The sequence below is a fragment of the Alternaria conjuncta genome (genome assembly GCF_024043145.1).
Source record: "Alternaria conjuncta strain BMP 0040 chromosome Unknown scaffold_31, whole genome shotgun sequence".
Lineage (NCBI taxonomy): Eukaryota > Fungi > Ascomycota > Dothideomycetes > Pleosporales > Pleosporaceae > Alternaria > Alternaria conjuncta.
The window spans coordinates 62,869-84,698 of NW_026250120.1; the positions used below are offsets into that span (position 1 = coordinate 62,869).

At 54.0% G+C, this 21,830-nt stretch overlaps 8 protein-coding genes across 8 annotated transcripts; 3 read left to right on the forward strand and 5 right to left on the reverse strand.

Moving 5' to 3' along the window:
* Positions 1-330: 330 nt before the first annotated feature.
* On the reverse strand, positions 331-952 carry J4E85_011156 (uncharacterized protein; the record flags this gene model as incomplete). The annotated part of the gene is made up of 2 exons (XM_051475359.1): positions 331-349; positions 387-952. The coding sequence occupies 2 exons, from the start codon at positions 950-952 to the stop codon at positions 331-333; spliced, it is 585 nt and encodes a 194-aa protein (XP_051320806.1).
* A 1,020-nt stretch (positions 953-1,972) lies between these two features.
* J4E85_011157 (uncharacterized protein) lies at positions 1,973-2,693 on the reverse strand (the record flags this gene model as incomplete). The annotated part of the gene is made up of 3 exons (XM_051475360.1): positions 1,973-2,291; positions 2,346-2,515; positions 2,673-2,693. The coding sequence occupies 3 exons, from the start codon at positions 2,691-2,693 to the stop codon at positions 1,973-1,975; spliced, it is 510 nt and encodes a 169-aa protein (XP_051320807.1).
* Positions 2,694-4,862: 2,169 nt separating this feature from the next.
* Positions 4,863-6,367, reverse strand: GOT2 (Aspartate aminotransferase, mitochondrial; the record flags this gene model as incomplete). The annotated part of the gene is made up of 4 exons (XM_051475361.1): positions 4,863-4,964; positions 5,020-6,023; positions 6,079-6,157; positions 6,257-6,367. 4 exons carry the CDS (start codon positions 6,365-6,367, stop codon positions 4,863-4,865), a joined length of 1,296 nt encoding a protein of 431 aa, XP_051320808.1.
* A 2,862-nt stretch (positions 6,368-9,229) lies between these two features.
* On the reverse strand, positions 9,230-10,387 carry J4E85_011159 (uncharacterized protein; the record flags this gene model as incomplete). Its single annotated transcript, XM_051475362.1, has 3 exons — positions 9,230-9,434; positions 9,529-9,970; positions 10,042-10,387. 3 exons carry the CDS (start codon positions 10,385-10,387, stop codon positions 9,230-9,232), a joined length of 993 nt encoding a protein of 330 aa, XP_051320809.1.
* A 1,162-nt stretch (positions 10,388-11,549) lies between these two features.
* On the forward strand, positions 11,550-12,867 carry J4E85_011160 (uncharacterized protein; the record flags this gene model as incomplete). Its single annotated transcript, XM_051475363.1, has 3 exons — positions 11,550-11,695; positions 11,742-11,931; positions 11,980-12,867. 3 exons carry the CDS (start codon positions 11,550-11,552, stop codon positions 12,865-12,867), a joined length of 1,224 nt encoding a protein of 407 aa, XP_051320810.1.
* Positions 12,868-13,434: 567 nt separating this feature from the next.
* On the forward strand, positions 13,435-14,937 carry J4E85_011161 (uncharacterized protein; the record flags this gene model as incomplete). Its single annotated transcript, XM_051475364.1, has 1 exon — positions 13,435-14,937. The coding sequence occupies one exon, from the start codon at positions 13,435-13,437 to the stop codon at positions 14,935-14,937; it is 1,503 nt and encodes a 500-aa protein (XP_051320811.1).
* A 1,569-nt stretch (positions 14,938-16,506) lies between these two features.
* J4E85_011162 (uncharacterized protein) lies at positions 16,507-18,577 on the forward strand (the record flags this gene model as incomplete). The annotated part of the gene is made up of 4 exons (XM_051475365.1): positions 16,507-16,972; positions 17,029-17,193; positions 17,249-17,349; positions 17,402-18,577. 4 exons carry the CDS (start codon positions 16,507-16,509, stop codon positions 18,575-18,577), a joined length of 1,908 nt encoding a protein of 635 aa, XP_051320812.1.
* Positions 18,578-19,678: 1,101 nt separating this feature from the next.
* Positions 19,679-21,442, reverse strand: J4E85_011163 (uncharacterized protein; the record flags this gene model as incomplete). Its single annotated transcript, XM_051475366.1, has 4 exons — positions 19,679-20,369; positions 20,430-21,010; positions 21,065-21,196; positions 21,263-21,442. The coding sequence occupies 4 exons, from the start codon at positions 21,440-21,442 to the stop codon at positions 19,679-19,681; spliced, it is 1,584 nt and encodes a 527-aa protein (XP_051320813.1).
* Positions 21,443-21,830: the final 388 nt, after the last annotated feature.

Below are 21,830 nucleotides of genomic sequence, written 5' to 3' on the forward strand. Positions count from 1 at the left end.
TCGGACGAGACGGATCTGCTGTTGAAGCTTCGCCAGCGTTACCATCTACAGACCCTGCTGTCGACGCACCATCTTCGTCAGGCCCATCATGACCATTACTGTCTGTGTCCCCAGTCTGACCATCCACCCCGTTCCCATTCCCATGATGATTCGGCGAAACCCTATGTTCAACAAGCCTCAACCCCTCTTTCAACATCCCACTCTTCCCCCTCCCCCTCCCCCTCCCCCCTCTCCCCTTCGGCTTCGCATAAATCGTATTCAGCACCGTAGCATGCAACCTCAACGGCCTGGTATCCTCAACCAACAACCCCATCTCCGTGAACCTCTCTCTTAACGCCTGCGCAAACGGCTGCAGTCGCTGCGACACATCCCTCGGTTCCGCATACAGTATACTCGTTTTATGCGGCGCTTGCATGGGAACCAAGGCTTCTAGATTGATTGTCAAGGCGTCCGTGTCGGGCATGGCGGCGGCATTGAGGTTCTCGGCTATCTCGCCGCTTTCGGCGGCGGCTTCTGCGACGCGGAGGTGGGTTATGTCGCGTAGGAGGGTGTGCAGGTCGAGGTCTGAAAGGTATTCTTGCGCTTGCTCTAATTGTTGGGGGGAGAGACTCATTACGCCGAGGGTGAGGTGCAGGGTGCCGACTGGTCGGACGGCTTTCGTGGGGACGGGTCCATCTTTTGAGAGCTCTTCTTTAAAGTTTTCGAGTCTTTGCTGGAGTTGGGGGCGGCTTGTTTCGGTGACTAGGGGGAGACACAGGAAGTGGGTGAGTTGTGGTTTCTTTGCGCCGCCTTTGCCTGCTTTCTTGCTGTCTTTCTCGTCTTTTTGTACTGATGGTGATGGGATGTCTCGAGATGCAAAGCCCTGTAATGTCGTCCTGATCTCGGTGTTGTCGCGCAGCTTCTCGCCATCTAGGAAATCGTTGTATTCGCCTTTCGACTTCTTTTTGCCCATGATTGGTGATGTGGTGTGAAATCCGACAGAGGAAATTTGATCTGAATGAACGTATTGGGCTTTACTAGCTGCTCTGTTCTTTGCTAGGCAACGAGTGGAGTGCGCAACAGCAGTAGTAACAGTAGTGCGTCGGCTGATTGGTCCAGGCGCAGCTCGATGCAAGACCGCCGCAAAGAGCATGAGAAGACAAGGAAGGCGCGAGAAGCGCAAGGAGCGTCTAAATGAAGGGTTCACGGCAAAGAAAGAGCGATTCTAGGCGCGCCGAACCCAAACGCCACATGATCCCACGGCAGCACCGGCAAGACTACGACGGCGGAACCGAGAAAGGGCCTGACGATGGAACCACTCATGGTGTTGACTTTTCATGGGGCGCGGTCTTGAGCCTATCAAAGCGTGCTTTCCAACCTATCAGACGCAACACCAAGTTCGGCAACGCCATGTGCGAAGAGTGACGTAGGTCCCGAAGGTGGGGTGAGTGACATGCGCCGCCGCTGGGCACACGTTCGGCCCTTCACCCGTAGGGCTGAGGAACGTTCCATGTCACAGAGTATATAGTTCAGAGAGGGGTTACTATGGTATTAGCTTCAATGGATGATACTTGTCTAAAGTATTTACAGCTGCAATGCGATCATGTGAAGTGTTACTCTGTGCTCGAGCAACAACACATTCATCATGACGATAGGGGAGTTAACATTCATTCGTAATCTATGCAAGTGCGATGGAACCAAATAGACAAATTGAGGGCAAGCTATGTAGAGTACTGGAATTTCCTCGCTGACCCGATGACGGCATGTACACAAAAAGCGCTCCTAGGAACGTGAGATGGTGGAATGTCGCGCAGGAGAAAGTTCGTCAAGGATGAGGAAGTGTCGCGGCAGAGCGCAAAGCCCGGAGTCGCAATTGTCGCTCCGTGAAGCGTACGGTCCTAGACTTGGCTGCTACCGATACCGACTCCTCCCAGCTGAGCGTGGCGAGTGCGAGACTGGTGTGCTCGCGCCGTAGCTCTGGCTGATGCGGGCTCTATTTCTTTGCCGCAGTGGGAGAGGGCGCGGCTTCTTCTTCCGCCTCCTCCTCGTCGCCCTCGTCCTGGTAGAACTTCTTGAGGATTTCCTTGACGTCGGTGAACTCCGTCTTTGCCTGCTTGATGATCTTGGCCAGGTTCTCCTGCGCCTTCTCCTCTGTTATGTCCTTGGTGCCCGCGTCGTCCTTGAGCTGGCCGTAGTGTTGGATCTTCTCGCACGAGTCTTTGACTTTGGTGAGGCCGAGCGTGGCGGACGAGCCCTTGAGGAAGTGGCCCAGCTCACTAAGCTCCTTGAGGTACTTGCCCTCCTTCTTCTCGCTGGGTGGCGTTAGTCGTCGCGCGCATATCGCAGGGCGCGCATGGGGCACTCACAGCTCCTTGTCCATCTTCTTGAAGGTCTGGTCGGCCTGGCCAAAGAAGTCGTAGACGATGCTTTTGCTGAACTCGCGCTCGACCTCGTCCTCGTCCATCTCGAGAATCTGCTCAAAGGTGGCTGGGTCGATCTGGTCCTCGGCGCCAGGGATCGACATGATGTCGCCGTTCTGCGGGGGGAGTTTTAGGTTAGGAGGTTGAGCTATAGATAGGCGCGTGTTGCGACAGTGTTGTAGGGACAGCAGGCGGATGACACGCGCGGAGAATTGCAGACATGGAGGGGCCAGGCAGGAGCAGGCAGGCAGGACATGGAGGGGCAGCACGAACCTTGTCGTCGGTAACCGACATGCTGAACAGGACGCAACAGCAAATCCGATTTACGGGAAGCGCTCTTCAACCTCGCGGGATGCTGTCGACACCTTCGTGTACTGGCGTCGCAGCGCTTCAATGCTCGTGGCGCGACGGTGACGGATATTTTTTCGCGCCTCAGTAGTGGGCCGTGCGGCTGTCCGATTCACTGGCTGCGGCTCGATGGGGCTTAGTGGATGACGAAAGGGTCGGCCCGTTGTTGCTGTGAGCGCCGTTGTTAGAGCTGCTGTCTTCTGCAGAGGGCAATGTCTCGGGACGCAGGGCAGAGTGGGAGATGTGAGTGTGACTGCTACGGTGCCTACCGAACTACTACGTACAGAAGCCCTCTTAGTCTAGTCAACCCCTCTGCTCGTTTAGTCGCTATAGTCTCGACGGAAGCGGCTGCCGAGGGAAGCGACAAAGCTATCCTGTTCGCGGTAGATTGGGACGACACGTCGAGTCGGTGAGATAAGAAGAAAGCAATTTGTGGCACTGGTGGTCACGGGCACGCTGCTCATATACAGCCGCGAGGGTTCTAGAAGTGAGATTGGCGATGTTTGCATCACCACAAAAGAGGGGGGCCACGGAATCATAGGCACAGAAATAAGGCCTCGCTATATGTGGGTGGATACCTCGACGTCAATCGGCAGCCTTCACTCGCCGTGGATCGCCTGTCACAGAGCCAACTCTGCCCTCTTCCAGCGGCTGACTGGCGACCATGCCCCCCATCGCCCTCATCGGCTGCCCGGCCAAAAGTAAGGTAACGCGCCCGGGTCGTGTGTGGAGTCTGCCCTCTGACCTGGCAGCTTGCCCGCACCGTGGTATCTTCTGCGGCTGATGGGGCTAGTTGCGACCCTCGCTCGCACCGCTTTGTCCCGTCGGCAGAGCAGACCATGGAGTGCGCAAAGACTGGAAAATGAGTGCGGTTGACAGGGCGCCAAGAAGGCCTGGAAGCGTTCGAAAGTCTGCCATTTCCCGCTGTTGGAAGGGGGCAGGGCGGGGTGCCAGCGTACGAATATAAAGAAAGACGAGGGTTGGTTTTCGTCGTGAGAACAACGACGTCACTCCGCCAGCCATCGTCATCGTGCATGCTCACCCGGACCCTGAAAACTCATTTGCTGGGTTGGGCTAGCAGCATGTACCGCGCACAAATACCTCGACAGGTCGCCGTTGGATTCCATGCGTTGCGCGCTCTCAACGGCCGTGTAGAGGTCCTATTAAGATAATTCCAACCTTTGCCAGCACATGCGTCTTGGAAACGAATAAACGCCATAGGCCCGGGCACCCACTCCACAGACAGGCATGCACCTTGGACCCTGACCTCTTTTCTCGCAGAAACCTGCAATGCACCTGAATCATGCTCGTTCGTCCGGCCTCCTCCGAGCTGCAAAGCTTCGATACTTTCCTGTTGCTGGAGCAGGGGCTACGGATGACGGAAGCAATAGTGCGTAGAGGCGTCTGGGATCAGCGTTCGTGATGCAGGCGTGCAGGACAAGGAACCTGCGGATCGCAGCTGCAGGGTCACTGAGTGGAGTAGTTAGCGTGACGGTTTCATCGGTACGGTCACTTGCTGAACGATGCGGTGTGCGGTACCGGCGCAACTTGTCGAACCGTGAAGCACACAAAACTTGGCTTCGTTGTTTTCGGAGACCTTGGCGCGACACAAACCGAAGCAGCTCCGCCTGTAGGCCTTGAACACCCTTTTGGTATCCCGCATATGCAAGTGAGTGAAACCGGACAGGTAGGCGTGAGTTTGTCATTCGCGATCACGATGTCCCAGCGCACGGGAACTAGCGTCATTGCACAGTGCTGTGCGAGTTTCCAGCGATACTATGCTAGGTAATGATCTGTATATTACCGATGAACTCGCAAACGACAGGACCAACCACTCGTGGGGTGTGGGGATAAAGTGGGTGAAGTCTGAGTGGGAACAAAACTTCGGTGAAGGATTGGAGGATCGACCAAATTAAACGAATCAGGTACTTCGATCCGAGAACACAAAAGACGGCATGAAGGAGGTTGTAAGATCGTGAGCCGTTTCATTTCTCGTATGCTTTTTCATTGTATAATCTAGCCGCCGATGCTGTCTGCACGGTACAATGCTGGCGCCATGTTATGTCACAAGGTTCGCTGAATCACGGAAGGAAGTAGAACACTGTCACGACGATCCTAACCCTTGACCTTGTAGATGGCCTCGGCCAGGCGGCCGACGTTCTCGCTGGTGATACCCGCGACCGAGATACGGCCGTCCTTGGTAGCATAGACTGAGTGCTGTCATGGCGGTTAGCGCTGCTGATGTCAAGATGGTTGCAAAACATAGACTTACCTCCTTCGCTAGCTTGTCCATCTGCTCGGCTGTCAGACCAGTGTAAGCGAACATGCCAATCTGGGAGGTGATATGGCTCCAGTCGTGCTTGCTGCCGAGCTTCTCGAGGTTCTCCTTGAGGAGGGCACGCATGGTGATGATGCGGTCAGCCATGCCCTTGACCTCACCAAGCCATTGCTTGTTCAGCGAAGCGTCGTTCAGAATCTCAGAGGCAATGCGGGCACCGTGAACTGGGGGGTTAGAGTACAATGGGCGGACGAGGATCTTGATCTGAGAGTCAACGCGCTTCTTCTCGTCGGCAGACTCGCAGACGATGGAGAAAGCACCAACACGCTCGCCGTAGAGACCCATGTTCTTGGCGAAAGACTGAGCCAGGCAGGGGCGGAGACCCTCCTTGATGAAGTGACGGAGAGCGAAGGCGTCCTTGGTGGTGTCACCACTGGCAAAGCCCTGGTAGGCCATGTCGAAGAAGGGGTAGTGGTCGCCAGCCTTGACAGCCTCAGCGATCTGAACCCACTGCTCCTCGGTAGGGTCTACACCAGTAGGGTTGTGGGCACAGGCGTGGAGCAGGACAATGCTGTTCTTGGGCATGGCCTTGATGTCGGCCACCATGCCGTCAAAGTCGAGGCCAATGGTGTCCTTGTTGTAGTAGCGGTACTTCTCGACCTTGAGGCCGGAGTCCTTGAAGACAGCGTTGTGGTTGGCCCATGACGGCGTGGGAATGTAGATGGCCTTCGCGCCGGGGTAGTGGCGCTCGAGGAAGGCACCACCAATGCGGAGGGCACCGGTACCGGAGATGGTCTGGGTGACGGCGATGCAGTCGTCGTTGAGGGGCGTAGAGTCGGCGCCGTATGCGAGCCTGAGGGCAGCCTTGGTGAAGTTGGGGACACCGGTGATGCCGGCGTACTCCTTGTCGAGCGATGACTTGACAATCTTCTCCTCTGCTTCCCTTACGGATGGCAGGACGTAGGGCTTGCCCTTGTCGTCACGGTAGGCACCAACACCTGTCGATAGCTGTCAGTCGCGCCTTCCATGTCGGATTGAAGGGCTGATACTAACCCAAGTTGATCTTCTTGGGGTTGCTGTCGGCCTTGAAGGCTTCGGTGATACCTAGAATGGCCTTGGGCGGGGCGGTGAGCTACGGTGTGGCCTATCTTATCAGGAGCTGTACTTACATCCTGGGGGTCAGTTAGCTCTGGTGAAACACGACTGGGGCCCAATTGCTTTTGCCACTTACTGGAGGACCCTGCGGTACCTGCGACCAAGCGGAGACAGCTCGGACGCTGGTCCTGAGGGACAGCTGCTTAGTCGCCGCCTGGCGCAGCGCCGTTCTTGATGACGCGAGCATGGTTGAGTTGTGTGCGGGGTGGAAGGAGAGTTGAGGGGCAGCGTAGAGGGAGAGAAGAGGGTGATAGAGCTTCCCGTCGACTATTGTAGTGGGTGGTCTGAGCAAAATACCCCAGAAAAGCAATAAACTCCCCGTCGCCCGTTTCGCGGGAGAGCTTCGATGACTCGGGGCAGCCACGATCGCCTCCGATTCGCTTAGCCGAGGCATCCCTGCTAACTCCGGCGCCCTTCACTAATTTTCATGGCAAACGGGCGCGTCGCGTGGGTTGATTGACCTGGGCTGACATTCAGTAAGACTTCCCGTACACTATGCGACCAGCTCTAAGGCAAGCCAGGACGCTGCTGAACCATGAGGCCTCGGTACCTCTCTTCCTCTGTCCCGCACTGGTCAGAGCGCCCATAGCCTCTCATCACCGCCGAACGCCGCAGAAAGAGCCTCTGAAGAAGTATTCGACTTTAGTAGCACCTCAGGATCAGATCAACGCCACTTCTGCTCCTACCGATACCAGCGACGCCCCTCCTAGCAAATCCTCACCAGACACATCCTCAACCCAGAGGTCACTGCCGCGGGCATGTCCAGGATGCGGTGCGCCATCCCAGATATACAACAAGAGAGAGGCCGGGTACTACGACGTAGACCGCAACTCGATACGGGAGTACCTTGACGGTGTCCAAAAGGCAAAAGAGGCGACTGTCGAGGACGACATATATGCCAAGGCGCTCAAAAATGTGAATCCTGAGCTGCTCGGAGAATTAGGGCTTCAAGACGAAAGCATCGAAACACAGCCAGAGGACGAAACGCCGTCCACTCCCGTCTGCGACCGATGCCATAACCTCATCCACCACCGCAAAGGATCGCCTATACACCACCCGACTGTCGAATCCATACAGCAGACCATCGCAGAGTCGCCCCACCGCCGCAATCACATCTACCATGTCGTCGATGCCGCCGATTTTCCACTGTCGATAGTTCCAAACCTTCAGTCGTCCCTGCGGATACCCAAACTTCGGACCCAGAACCGACGCGCAAAACACAAGGGATGGGTCGCCAATGATCGCATTGCAGAGGTCAGCTTCATCATCACGAGGGCTGACCTGCTTGCGCCAAAGAAAGAGCAGGTGGATGTTCTGATGCCATACGTCCGAGACGTGCTTCGAGATGCGCTCGGGCGACAGAATGCGAATGCGCGACTGGGCAACGTGCGGCTTGTGAGCGCAAAGCGGGGATGGTGGACCAAACAAGTCAAAGAAGACATCTGGGAGCGCGGAGGTGCAGGCTGGATGGTTGGCAAGGTCAACGTAGGGAAGTCGAACCTTTTTGAGGCTGTCTTTCCGAAAGGGCGAGGAGCAGATTACCAAGATGTGCGCAAGATCCGGAGCGCAGCCGAGCGTGAAGCAATGCTCAGCAGCGCAAAGTCGCTAGAAGAGCTCACCCGGGTACAAGCACTGCTCGCCGAAGAGGACGCCGAAACGGAACGTCTGAAGAACAAACCTAAACAACATCTCCATAAACCTCCCGCAGAACTCGAGGAGGAAGCCGAAGAGGAGGATTTCGACGATCCTGATGCACTCCTGCCACCACCGCAGCCGTACACACCATACCCCGTCCTCCCAATCGCCTCCTCGCTCCCCGGAACAACCGCCTCCCCAATCCGCATCCCCTTTGGCAACAACAGAGGCGAACTCATCGACCTCCCCGGCCTCGCCCGCACAACACCCGGTCTAGAAACCTTTGTCCAACCCACCGCCCACGACGACCTCGTAATGAAGAACCGCATAAACTCCGAACGCTACACCCTCAAGCCCGGGCAATCCCTCATCCTCGGGGGCGGACTGATCCGCATCACACCCGCAACCCCCGACCTAGTCTTCCTCGTCCACCCCTTCGTCCCCATCCACCCGCACGTAACACGCACCGAAAAAGCCATAGACTACCAAGCGCAAACCTCAGACCGTCAACTCCAAGTCGCCCCCATCCTCGCCCCCCACGTAGGTCCCAAGATGGACTCAGCCGGTAAATTCCAGCTCAAATGGGATGCCACCAAGAAACTCGCCGGCCCCGTCACCTCTCCCGTGGCAGGCAAGATGAAGCCCGAAAACCTGCCGTTCCGCGTCTGGAGCACGGATATCCTGATTGAAGGCGTAGGCTGGGTAGAAGTTAGTGCGCAGACCCGACGGCCTCAAGGCTGGAAGCCATCTGGCCGAGAGAAGAAAGACCCCAATCAAGCGAAATTCGACCGCGTCACGCGCCTCAAGGAGGAGGAAGAGTGTAAAAGCAGGAAGTTCGCTGCACTTGCCCGCGCGGAAGGAGAAGGACGCGATGCAGAGGAGGTCCTTGAAGAAGAGTTTTACGAAGACGATATGAGGGATAAGATGGCGGAGTGGGAGGAGGACTATCCGGAGGTGGAAGTGTTTAGCCCGCTGGGCAAGTTTGTCGGACAGAGGCGACCGATGTGTGCGAGTACGGTTAGTGGACCTAAGTATGTGGCTAGTAGGGATAGGAAGGTTAGGCCGAGGAGGAGTATGGTTAGTGTTAAGAAACAGCGGAAGCCGAAGGGTGGGGGGTAGGTTGTTGGAAGGAGGGGATGTGTGTAGATTAGTTGTGTATATTATGGATATGAAGCATGACCACGAAGCTGAACGTTTGTGTCAATGATAATTCGTCTACACCGTACATGAACTCCGTAATGCGTCGATTCAGTCACGTTAACTTTCTCGTCTCCAGGACAATTGCGTCTCTCATACGCCTATTACGCCGATATCTTTCTTTCACATATATCCAATACAGGTCTACTCCAACGCTCTACTCCAAAGCTTCCTACGTTGCGCAACTGCCCTCAAGGTGACACCGGCATTTTCTTTCCTAATTCTTGCCCTGCTCAAGTATAGCCCAGAACTGTTCTTGTTCCTTGGCGCAGTCCCTTCCGTCTTTATCGCAGCCGGGGAAGTTGGCGACGAGATCGCCTTCTGTAAACTGTCCGTCTTTGGGACTTGCGGGGCCGGTTGCGTAGGCGTTGAGGAGGTTCTGCGGGACCATGGCTAGTTTGGCGAGGATAGTGCCGTGCCATCTGGAGATTCAAAAATTAGCAAACAGTACCCTGTGAAAGAAGCCCTTCCAGACTTTGCAAGATGTTCAGGAGAAGGAAGAAAGGGCAAACTCACTGAACAATATGTTCCAACGCATGACTCTCCGCCTTCTGGAAGTTATAACTCCTGTATATCGGATCGAACCAAGCATCCAGGAAGAACTTGGCCCACTCCCCGTTCCTCACCACGAAACTGCTCGGCGCCAATCCGTCCTTGTCCTGTGTAACGACGAAATCTATCCTGTCGCCCTTGAGGTTGCTGAAGGTTTTGATGACGCTGTCGGGGGGCACGACGGGCGCGTTGGTGATCATGTGGGTTTCGAGCTTGGCGGGTGTGAGCAGGTGGGTGTGGATGGGGAGTGCAGTGTTCATGATGAGCGCTGTGGCGTCGAGATACCAGAAGAATGTCGAGGTAGGGTAGAGCGTCATGGCGTGGCGGGTGCCGGGGACGCGCGACCAGGTCGCGGGGGAGTTGCCGATGGGGTATTGGTCTGCGGTGGGGAAGAAGGTTAGGTAGCCTGGGACGGGGGGTTAGTATGGCTCTTTACTCTGATATCGCAACGGGCGGGAGCAGAGAGTTGAGACGTACCATGTTTCTTGGCGTATTCTTCCCTGTTGCTCTTGATCTTTTGTATCCAGACCGGATCGGCCTTGGGGTCTATTGTTGTAATCACCACGACGGGCGGTCCGCTCCCTATCGACGGCTTGGGTATGTTCGCGGCTGTCCAACCCCCAACTTTAGAAGCTGTCCTCCTGCTAGTTCCTCCACTACCACTCAGCATCCATATCAGGACAAAGAAGCCAAGTACACCGCCGACTATTAACCGTCCGGCCCGGCTGCGAAGGAGATTCTTGAGCGCAGGCGGAATCGCAATGCCTCCACTCTGGTTGCGGGCGGCATAGGGCGGCGGTCGCGACGTTTTCCTCGGGGGCATGGCGAAATGCATGATGTGTCGTAAGCGTCCGTGGTCTCGGGAAGATCACTCGCAATTGCGGTTTGGTTCGGGATTGGTGAAAGCGGAGCGAGCGATGGGCCACCTGGAGATCGTGAAGTCGGGAATTGGGCGTGGAAATTCGTTACGAGAACATTGCAGGTTATGCGAAAGAGGTGAACGGCCGCTGTGCAGAAGACGGGCACGGCTGGGGCTGGGGGATGCTGTGCGGTCGCGGAAAGGGTCGAATTAATCTAGACACGCGACGACATGGGATGCGATGCGATGGGCCTTGGCAGGAGGGACCTTGCCTTAGCGGCCGCAGGGCAGGGGCAGCGGGCTGAGGAGAGGGGAGTCACGTTGCCTGAGTACCGGCGTGTCTTTTGGCATTAGACATGGATTTGCATATAAGTTGTTGTTGGTGCTTCTCGTCTCGAGTGAATTACTGCTTCACGCCACGCTTGCACGTGGTGCAACTCTTCCACGTTGCGTTATCTCCTTTTCGAGCGGGCTATCGTCAACTTCAATGATAGCACACCATGGGCTTCGCCAAGCCCGCAATCATCCCAGAATAGAGGCGATACGGACTTAGCACATGCCTTTGCCGAGCACAATCAGTCAGATATGGGATCTAAAGGCTGCCGATATTTGGCCTTTCCGCGAAGACGTTCGTATTCGCCGACTTTCACCTTCAAGGAGCGCATAGTGGATGCGCTACGCTGAAGAAACATCGCATGAGTCTCCCAGTATTGAATTACGGTAGTTCCGGTTCCAGATAGTGAGATGCAAGATAATGCGAAGAATACAACGTCTTCGAGGAGCGCTGGCCAAGACTCGCGAGGTTCTACGTCAAGATCTTCAACATGGGAAACTCCAGCAAAAAGACAGATTCACAGCTAAAGCGGAAGCTCGGTACAATCGCCAAGCGCTTTCTTTATCCACATGCGATGTGACGGCTGCTTGCTAATACAACACGCTCATAGCTTTGCAGCTACTTCTGCGTTACCCGCTATGACGTCGCCTGTCTGTCACAGTAAAGGGACGAATCCCTTAAGAAAACTGCGATGGATCGCCATCTTACCGGCATCAATTCACTTCCAACTCACGAGTAATTTCTCAAATCACATTACATCCTAGCTTCTCTAATAAATCGCAAACCGCAATCATGGTCGAAAAGGTTATGCAACTGAGGTGTGAGTGCAACCAGTACCCGTGGGGAAAGCAGGGCTCAAAGTCGCTGGCGGCGACTTTGTGCGAGAAGACTCCAGGCACACAATTCAAGATTGACGAGAACACAAGTTACGCTGAGATGTAAGTTGCCAGAACTACATTGTCGAATGCAGTCTAACATGTTCAGGTGGATGGGCACATATCCCGAATTACCTTCATATGTTCTAGAGACTGGCGAGGACCTCCAAAAAGTGCTCGACAGACACCCTGATGAGCTTGTGGGAAAGACCACTGCCGAGAAGTTCAACCACACCAAGCTGCCATATCTGCCCAAGGTCTTGTCGATAGCGAAGGCACTACCTCTGCAACTGCACCCAGTATGTTCGTCTCTACATCGATCTGTTCCACAACTAACACAGTATCAGAACAAAGAATTGGCTTCCAAGCTACACGCAAAGAACCCGGATCAGTTCACCGACCCCAACCATAAACCAGAGATCGCGTTGGCTCTTGGCGACTTCGAGGCCTTCTGTGGCTTCAAGCAGCTGAAAGACATCGAGCGCTTGATGCAGCTACCACCACTCCAGGCCTTCCTTCCAGAAGTCAAGAAGCCTGAGTTCGACGACCAGACTCTGAAGCACGTTGTCAAGGAAATGCTGCTGGCATCCGAGGACGCTGTACGCAAAACCAACGACGCACTCATGAAGATCCCAAAGGAGCAATTTGGCGAACATAGCTACATCCCAGACATGATCCCTCGCTTGGCTGAGCAGTACGACAAGGCCGACAACGGAACCCTTGTTGCTCTCATCACCATGAACTACCTCCAGCTCAAGGCTGGCGACAGCATCTACATTCCCGCCGACGGTATCCACGCATATCTCTCCGGTGATATCATCGAGTGCATGGCCCGATCAAACAACGTCTTGAACACTGGTTTCTGCCCACGCGCCGACCGCGACAACATCGACATGTTCTGCTCAAGTTTGACATTCACACCACATGATGCCAAGGAGGCGATCCTACCAGCAAAGCCTTTCGATGGAAGCAAGAACGGCAAGACGCAGCTGTACGCGCCACCTCTAAGCGAATTCAGCATGCTAGCCACAACCATGGGCGATGGCGATTCCGAGACGATCCGGTCGCTCGGTGGACCAAGTGTCATGATCGTGACCGAAGGCGAGGGCACCATGAAGGGCAACGGCAAGGAATACAAGCTAAGCGCCGGCTACATCTTCTTTGTCGCTCCAGGTGTAGAGCTAGAGTTCAAGGCCACGAGGCAGCTCAAGGCGTTTACCGCTTTCGTAGAGTAGATCGACACATGTACGTACCTGACAATGAGGCTCAACCCCGCGGAGATGGCTAGCGGCCGATTGGGCGGACCAGAGCTTCCCCGCACCTTTCACGTGCGCGTGCCATCAGCACTACGCATGTACTTTGGCTGTGTAGTTGTATAGCCAGAAAGCTTATAAGTTGAGAGCGGAACATACTCGGATCCGCACGCGCATGTACTGGTGATCTCCACATGTATCCTTGTTTCCCCGCACTTGATGGCAGGTACCCCTCTGTAGCTGGGGATAGCTATAAAACCCCGCAATGGAGCTCATGCTTGCTCGTAGGATCATATTCGTTCCTCTTTGGTTGCTTCTTGATCAATTGAGTTGACATTAGACGTTGTTGAGCTTGCGAAACGCGTTCAGCGGCCTGAAGTTGACCAGCACGATCACCAACTTGAATCACAGCATTCGGTCAGCTACTGAAACCAGGTAAGCAGCAAAAGCAAAAGCAATGCTATTGGAAGATATCACAACTTAAAGTCGCGAAGTCCGTTCAACCCAACTAACATCAAACCAAGCCCTCCCAACCCCCCAAATCCAACCATGGCAACCACCGCCCCAATCCCAGCCGAAAAGAGCGACTCAATGGAAGCAACCGCCAACACGCTCGCCACCAAAATGAAAGCGGCGTCCCTCACCGAAACTCCACGAAAGCGGCCTCTCGGTTTAACCGACCTCCCCGCATCAGTCCGCAACAACATCTACAAGCACTGTCTCGACACCGAACTTGTGAACCACGGCGCACCCAACGTGTCCTACACGCACACCATCTCCAAAGACGAAGGCATCTTGACCTTCTCCGCGTCACGCAACCCCTTCCCCGTGAACACAGCGCTGTTTCTTGTTAATAAGGAGATAAGCAAAGATGCTTTATCGTATTTCTACGAGAAGAATCTGTGGGTCAGATTCGATGTTTACACAAGCGACGCCCGGCACGCGAAGACGTTGCTCGAGGACTCTGGGCTGCTTTTCTCGACGGCGAAGAGTGAGGTAGTGGAGAAGAGCACGCGCCACGCCCTTGAAATCGTCCTTGTGGAGAAGAACAGTGCGCAGAAACGCGCTTCTGTTATGTTCCCGGCCCAATACCTCCCCCGGCTTATCAACTTCCTTGACCAAGCAAGCCGCGCAACAAAGACATGGGCTCAAGGACGCAGTCTCTTCCTCAACGTGGTAAACACGTATGGATTCCCCGTGTCAAAACTACAGGGTGATCTGCTCGAGCTGTTCCGTCTAATGAGCGGTTTTGGCAAGGTGGAAGTTGATGGCCAGAATCTGCTTCCGCGGTACGCGGAGGGTCTGTCCAGTAACATGATGGACGAGAAGTTTACGGCAGAGGCGTATATGGGTAGTGTACAGGAATTGGCTGATCTAGCGGACGAAGCGAGAGAGAAGGAAGAGTACACGCTTGCGAACGAGTATGCTCAAGCTACTATCATCGCGCTGACGTATGGGTACCTGACGCATGCCGAAACACTTCATTCCCAAGAGGAGGACTTCAACAAGTCCATGCAACGACTACGCTGGAAGACAGAACTGGGCCTCGGCATCAGTCTTTCCATTCCGCTCCGGGGTCTCACATCAACGAAGCACTGGTTGCGAACTTCGAACCCAACAGACGAGATCAGGAAAGCAGCGAAAGATCTCCTGCAAGCCGAGAAATCAGTTTCTCAAGCCCTCAGTCTGGCATGCGACGCTCCTTCCCCTACCTCAAACCCTTGGTTCCATTCCATCCCCGTGGAGCTGATTCCACCCAACAAACCCTCTTTCTTCACGGATCGTGAGAGGGCGCAGACGTGGTATGTGCTTGGTACCGTGCATATGGCTTTGGGCGAGTATATCTTTGCTTGTGGTGATATGGAAAGGGCGTTGGAGCTGTGGGGTAAGGATAGTGGGATTGATGAGGAGGGCGGGTTGAGGACGAAGATGGAAGAGACGTTTGAGAAGGCGAGGAAGGGGATTGATGGTGATGCGGAGAGTATGTGGGTTGGGGATGTGAGACCTGGGACTGGGTTGAAGACGGCGGCGAAGTTGGCTAGGGGGTTGTGAGAGGTGGGGTTCTTGGGAGTTGAGGTCTCTGTATCAGTGGATAGCGTGTTTCGTGGTATAATCTCCTGGGAGTTTGTACTACGAAACATGCTATCCACTGATACAGAGACCTCAAGCACTCATGTGTATGCTTTGAAGTCGTTGCATGCATTTAGTGATTGAACGCCATGAAGAGCGACATATACACGACAACGAATGCTAGTGTCGTCGTTCGAATCCACAGCCATCCCCAGACACAAATTTGCATCAAGTTCGTGTTGACCTTCTCCCAGCGAGCACGCCGGTGGCGTTAGACCTTTGTCGTGCTCATCACGAGTAAGGGGATAGACTGAGATACTCAGGTAGCCACGGTCCTCGCTTGTATGCGGAGTTCCCGCTTGTTCTGCGCTGGCGCCCTTGGTGCGTGAAGACCCTTTTTCAAGCCTTGTATACACAAGACTTGGTGGAAATTCCAACGCATCTATGCAGCCCTTGTATAGCTCGTTACCATTCAAACAGACCTCGGGAGCAGGAAGTTGCGAGGATGCGATGTTGACGTGGGTTCTGTTTGACATAGATTTGAGCCTTGCGTCTATCGTCGTCTTGTGGCTTGCTACTGCCGTCCCAAGGTCATGGTACCGAGTGCTTTTCCCGTGAACGTCCGTGGGCGCATGCGGCGGTGACCGGCGCGAGACGAGACCACCATGGCAAACAGCAGTTAGACTTAACAACACACACTCTTTTCCGGTGTTTCCATCGATGGCCTAGATGTCGCTTTGCCAATTAGTGTGCATTTGTCGTGGGGAAGCCTGAGCCCACCGAGGCTGAAGAGGCTGTTGGCTCGGACCTTTTCTTTTAGTTTCAGGCACGAGCCGCTCTGAGGCGCCAGCAAGCCACCAATAAAGGTAGCCATCCTCGCTTACCTCGATGTGTACACTTTCACCAGGGAAAAGAACTTAGTTTCACCTCCCTTGTGCTGCATCGGGTTGAACAACGAAGAGGTAGTGCCCAAGTGAGGAAGGCTTCGGCAAGACTCTCAGCGCGCACGTGGTGAAATGCCGCCGCTAACATCGCTCACGCCCGAGTCCCCAGACAATCCTCCCGAGATCTCGGATTGATGGAGCGACACCTCGTCTCCCACGAGACTGCTGGATTCCGCATTCACTCTAGTCATGGCAAGCCTAAGTACTCGTCTTACCAGATTGGGAACATCTTTTCAGCCCTGCACTTCGAGGCCAAGTCCAGCTATCGTTGGTCTGCGCTTGGCATACTCGCCTATGTACACACTCTTACCATCACGCGAGTTTAGTCCCTTGTCCAATCTGCACATTCGAACGGGCTGAAAGAATCTGGGGACGAGGCTCGTCGAACTCAGCTCACCATGATACTTCGAGACCAACGCCACAGATCTATCGCATCGGCAGCTCCGCTGGAGTGTGTTGTGAACCTCCAACATGAACAGCTATTAAGATTGTTTGTGCCCAGGTACAGAGTTACGCATCAGCAGCAATCGCCGACATCTTCTCCTCAGCCTTCTACTCCTCCCCTTCGTTCACTATGCGTTCGGTTCACGCTTTCACGGCTTTGGCCATGACAAGCTGCGCAGCAGCTCTGCCTCAATCAATTCCTCTTGGTGAGGTCGCTGAGATACCCGCCGCGCCAATCACCGAGACTCCGCTTGGTGAGGGTGCTGGTACCAAGGTCGTTCCGTACTCTCCTGATGCTGTGGTTGCCGACACATTCGCCTCTGTCCTTGCGGATCCTGCATCTGCCGACAAGTCACTAAAGCGGAGAGGTTGGGACTGCTCAGAACAGCCTCTCGGAAAAGGACCAGTTCCAAGTCCCGACTCTCCGGAAGCTTTCCTTGTCATGGAAGAGATCTCGAAGGCTGCTACTGATGCCTCAACACCGACTGGCTATGTCAACAAGTTCAAGAACCTGAAGGGCAGCAACAACGCCGTGGCATATCTTGGTTACAAGACCTTGGATACCTACGACACTCAAGCCTGTGCCGACTCTTGCACTGAGAAGGAAGGATGTTCAGCGTTCAACATCTGTAAGTGTTACTCCCCGAAGCGTTACCTGACTCCCTCTTACTGACATTGTCTACAGTCTACGAGAGGGACCCTTCTGTAGTTCCCGCCGATTCCTGCTCCAACCCCGCTAGCACCACAGTCATCAAGTGTGTACTGTGGGGCAGCCCTGTGACCGCCGAAACAGCTGTCAACAGCGGACAGTGGCGCGCGGATTTCCACGTAGTCATTGCTGGATCGAACGGTATGTCCATGAACCTTTAGCAGGGTTGAACCGCAGACTTACTAACAGATTTTAGGCTATGACAGCGAGCGTGTGGTATCTGTAGACGGCTACAGCGGCGAGTCTCTTGGAAACGTCGCCATCAACGCCCCAAACGACTGCAACGGCGACGATACTGTAAGCACTTTTCATCATCCTCGTTCACAAACAGCCGCTGACTTCAGTTTAGTACATGGGCTACAAGCTCTTCAACGACGGTCAGCCCTTCGAACCCGCCCGTTGCGCCGCCGCATGCGCAGCCGAGACCAAATGGAACGTCGAGCACCTCAACAGCCGCATGCTGTGCAAGTTCTTCAACACCTACGTTCTGATGAAGAACGGCGAGCCCCAAGGCCAATACTGCTCCATGTACACCCAGAAATGGGCGAAGAGCGTTGCTGTCAACGATGGCCAGTACCGTGGAGACGACCACTACACGATTGCTTCCAGCTACTCCTACTCCAACACCGCTGATCCTGGAAAGCCTAAGCTTCCTTGCGATGTTGCTGCCGCAAAGTCCGCCATCATTGCTTCGTCGCTACAGCCGTTCTGCTCTACTCTTCTTGGATACACGACTCAAGTTTCGACTGTGATCGCCACTGAGACTGCCACTGTTCCCGCTACGACTGTTGTTGTCACCGATGCGCCTGTGACCACGACCACCACAACGGTCACTCAAGCTCCCCAAAAGCGCGAGGTCGCCGTTCAGGATACGCCTACCGCTCTTGCCGACTTTGCTCCCAGTGCTGTCTCTGCAGCCTGCAGCCTCCAAGCTACCCCCGTCACTGAAACCACTACGATGTCTACTACGACCACTGCGACCGTTAGCTCCGGCACCGTAGAGACCACCACTACTCTGCCTGTTCAAACTACCATCGTTACCTCGGTAGTTGCCGCAGTGCCCACTTGCACTGCTCGTGGCGTCAACCTCATCAATAACCCTGGCTTCGAAAGTTCTGGGGAGTACTATTGGCAATCGAACAGATGGAGCAACAGCGTAGCAGATTCTTATGGACTGACTACTGGTGGCTTCAGCGGCCGCGTATCGTATCTAGTCGTCTTTAAAAACCAAGGCGGCATCTATCTGGACCAACAAATCAACGGTCTGACCAAAGGCGTTACCTACACCTTCTCGTACAAATACATCGTCAAGGGATCTTCAGCTAGTTCTATCAATTGCGCTATGCCCGTAGGACTCGATTCTAAGAGTGTCACGAGTGACGGTCGTGTCAACACCTGGATTTCAGGACCCAGCAGATTCGGAAATACCTTTGTGGCTACGGGAACCAGCGGGCGATTACGATGCTTCTTCACTGCAGACGGTGCTCAGGATTTCCGCGTCGATGACTTTTATCTGGGGTGCTAGGAAAGTAATAGCGTGCTGGTGCAGAGCTTAGAAAGGCGGGAAAGCCTCGTCATAATTATTAATTCGTTTCTTAATGTTATTCAAACAACTACTACTTCAAATGTCTTCTGTAGTGTGCCTGCTGTGATAAACACGGTAGCACAAAACGAAAACAGTCCTAACTTCATCTTCTCAACCTAATTTCGTGTATACAGGCCACACTACGCGCGCTGATCTACAGATCATATAAAGCTTTCGCAAGCCCTGTGCCTTTTCACCTCGTAGTGATAGTATAACTACAGATCTTTTTGCCAATGTCGTCATATGTACGTTTCGCAAAAGGCCCCGATCCAGGCCTCGTGGTTCTAAACGACACTCTGGTACATGTCAGAAGATGTAAAGCATCGATCAGAGTCTAGCAGGAAAACAGGAAAGTTTCAGCCACGATCACCACGTGCACTTTCGCGGCGGGGAAGGTATCCTGAGGAGGGTTTATATGTTTTGAGAGCTAGGCAGCTAGTTTCGGGCATGTTGCCTTTTAAGATGGGCGCTTGAGAACGTGTGATCGTGGGTTGGTGGTGGACATGCGTTGAACGAATTCTATAAGCAGACTATCCGCCGAAGCGTGCATGAAGGCGCGATCAACAAGCTGTGACAAAGAAGCCTTCCTTGAAATATAACACACGGCGATGGCGATGGTCGCACACGGAGGCATGTGTTTTACATCCGTAGCACTGGTGGAGACGGGGCATTAATAGTCTGTGGCATGAGAAACAAAGGGTGAATTTCAATATGGATCTATCTATGTAGATGTAAGATGTAGATTGGTCAAACTTTTGCGCAGTATCTGCAGTACCATTCTTGATACAAAGAACGGACGGTGGAAGAAGATGTAAGACGATAACGGATACAAAGAAGTGAGCGAATATTATAAGGTTATATGAAACGTTGAGTCAGATCGTATCCTGTTTGAGCCAGGTGGGGATCAAGGGTAGCGGCCGTCATGGTATGTGGCCGTTTCGTCATCAATGTATGTCTATGTTCGAATGCCGCGCCTGGATAGTTGAGAAAAACGATAGCCCTGTCGCTAGTGTAGGCGACCAGGAAATGCATATCATGTGATCATGCATACGCTGATTCCGTCCCCGCTTGTTCATGTGTCCATGGCTGAGGTCGCTCCACCGTCATTCCTGGATATGGCCGGGGAGATTGCTCTGGCGAAGGCAGCATCGGCCCAGAAGGGATCGGTGGGCGGGGAGGTGATTTGGCAAAGAACTGCTCAAGCGTCTCACCCCTCTCGAGGGCCTGGACTTGGCCTTGTCGGAACTCTTCCAATACGGCTGACTCAACAGGTTTCGGATCGAAGTACGTGTATGTTCTCGTACCTTTGAGACCCGGAAGACCAGGCGCCTTGTACTCCGCAACGCCGTCCTCATATGTCTCATATGTAGAGACAAGACGCTTGCCACCACCTCCAGGGAGGTCGATAACGAAGGACGGCATCATGAAGCCGGACAGAGTTCCTCGGAGTTCCTTGTCGAGGTCGATGATTTTGCTGAGAGGTGTCCGGAGATCTTCGATGCCCTGCACCATATCACACTGGTAGACGTAGTACGGCTGTATATTGATGTTTGAGAGCTTCTTGATGAGATCTGACAGCGGCCCGAAGTCGTCGTTGACGCCTTTCAAGAGGACAGACTGGTTGCGCACGATAACACCATGCTTGAACAGCTTGTTCGCAGCAAGCTCCGTTATCCACGTGATCTCGTTGGCGTGGTTGATGTGGGTATGAAGGCAGACTTGCTTGCCCATGCTGGAAGTTGCGCAGTTATATTAGCCTCATTACACATAGGTGGGTAGACGAATCACTTACTCTCGACCTTTGTTAGATACTTCAATCAAGCTGTCGACCCATGGATCACTATCATCAAGTATGCGACCGGGAGCTACGGCCAGTCCCTTCGAAGCAAATCGGACCCGTTTGATGTGCGGAATGTTGAGTAGTCTCTCGCCAATCTCTTTGATGTGATCGGGCTGCAAAAAGTAGGCGTCACCACCGGAAACAACAATGTCTTCGAGCGACTCATCGTTGGCGATATGATCGAAAATGATTTCCCATCGCTTGCGGCTGGGCTTTTGTGGTTTCTTCGATACGGTATCGGTGTTTCCTCCCACCGCGTAGGATCGCGTACAGAAGCGACAGTAGACAGGGCAGATTGATGTGGCTAGGAACAAAGCTCTTCCAGGATATCGGTGGACTAATCCAGGGACGGGACTGTCTGCTTCTTCGTGCAAGGAGTCCAGCTCCATGTTCTTGTGATCGGGGATGATTCCGCTTCTAAGTGGGAGGAATTGTCGCCGGATAGGATCATCTACGGCGTTTTGCCAGTCAACAAGCGAGAGTACGTGTGGTGTTAGGCGGATGGCCATGGGGGCCAGCTTGATAGCAGCGATCTGTATCCAGATGAGCATCAACACGTATGTAGGGGGAGCTTCTAAGGTACGTACAGCATCCTCAATGAAATCGTTCTTCGTACGAATCTTCCGGAGTTGATCATGCTGCGAGCGCAGTAGTTTGTCGGGCAAAGCTGTATTGAGGAACTGATAAAGCTTGTGCTTATCGGAGACGGTATTGCGAAGCTAAGAAAGTCAGTCCTGTATCGAAACGTATATCACGGGGATCCAAAGAGATTGGTATTGACGTACCTGCCATCTATAAGAGATGAATTCCTCTGCGGAGACGTCCTTCCATGGTTGGATGTGATCCCAGTAGGGCTTCTGAGCGGCCAAGGTCGATTGAGTTCTGTGATGCGATAGTAGACGTGCTGCGTGAGCGAAACCCGACCGGAAAGGTTGTCTCCCAGCCATGGTGCTTGGAACAAACATTCTTGGATACATGTCGGTAGGTGAATGTCACAAGAAGGAGGGACGTGGGAAGAAGGGCTGGGACGAAACCAAAGCTAGAAATAAATTTTCAAGAGTAGGGAACGTGTTTATCGAGCGCGTCACACCCGTTGCACAACCCGGTGGAAGGAGCTGTCGCTCGCCTCGTCGTCTAGGTAGGAGCGATATAGATGCTGTGCTACGACAGCAGCAAGAGCAACCGCTAAAGTGGGTCTTTTGCAATCTCAAAGAATTGGGCAGGCACGCTCGACTACCGCCAAGTTCGATTCGTTATCGAATGCAGGAGATCTCTAGGATGTGTTTGGGCATCGAGTTTGCTGAAGGCCATCCTTCATGACCTATTCGGGTGTAGCGCTACAGCGATTTAACG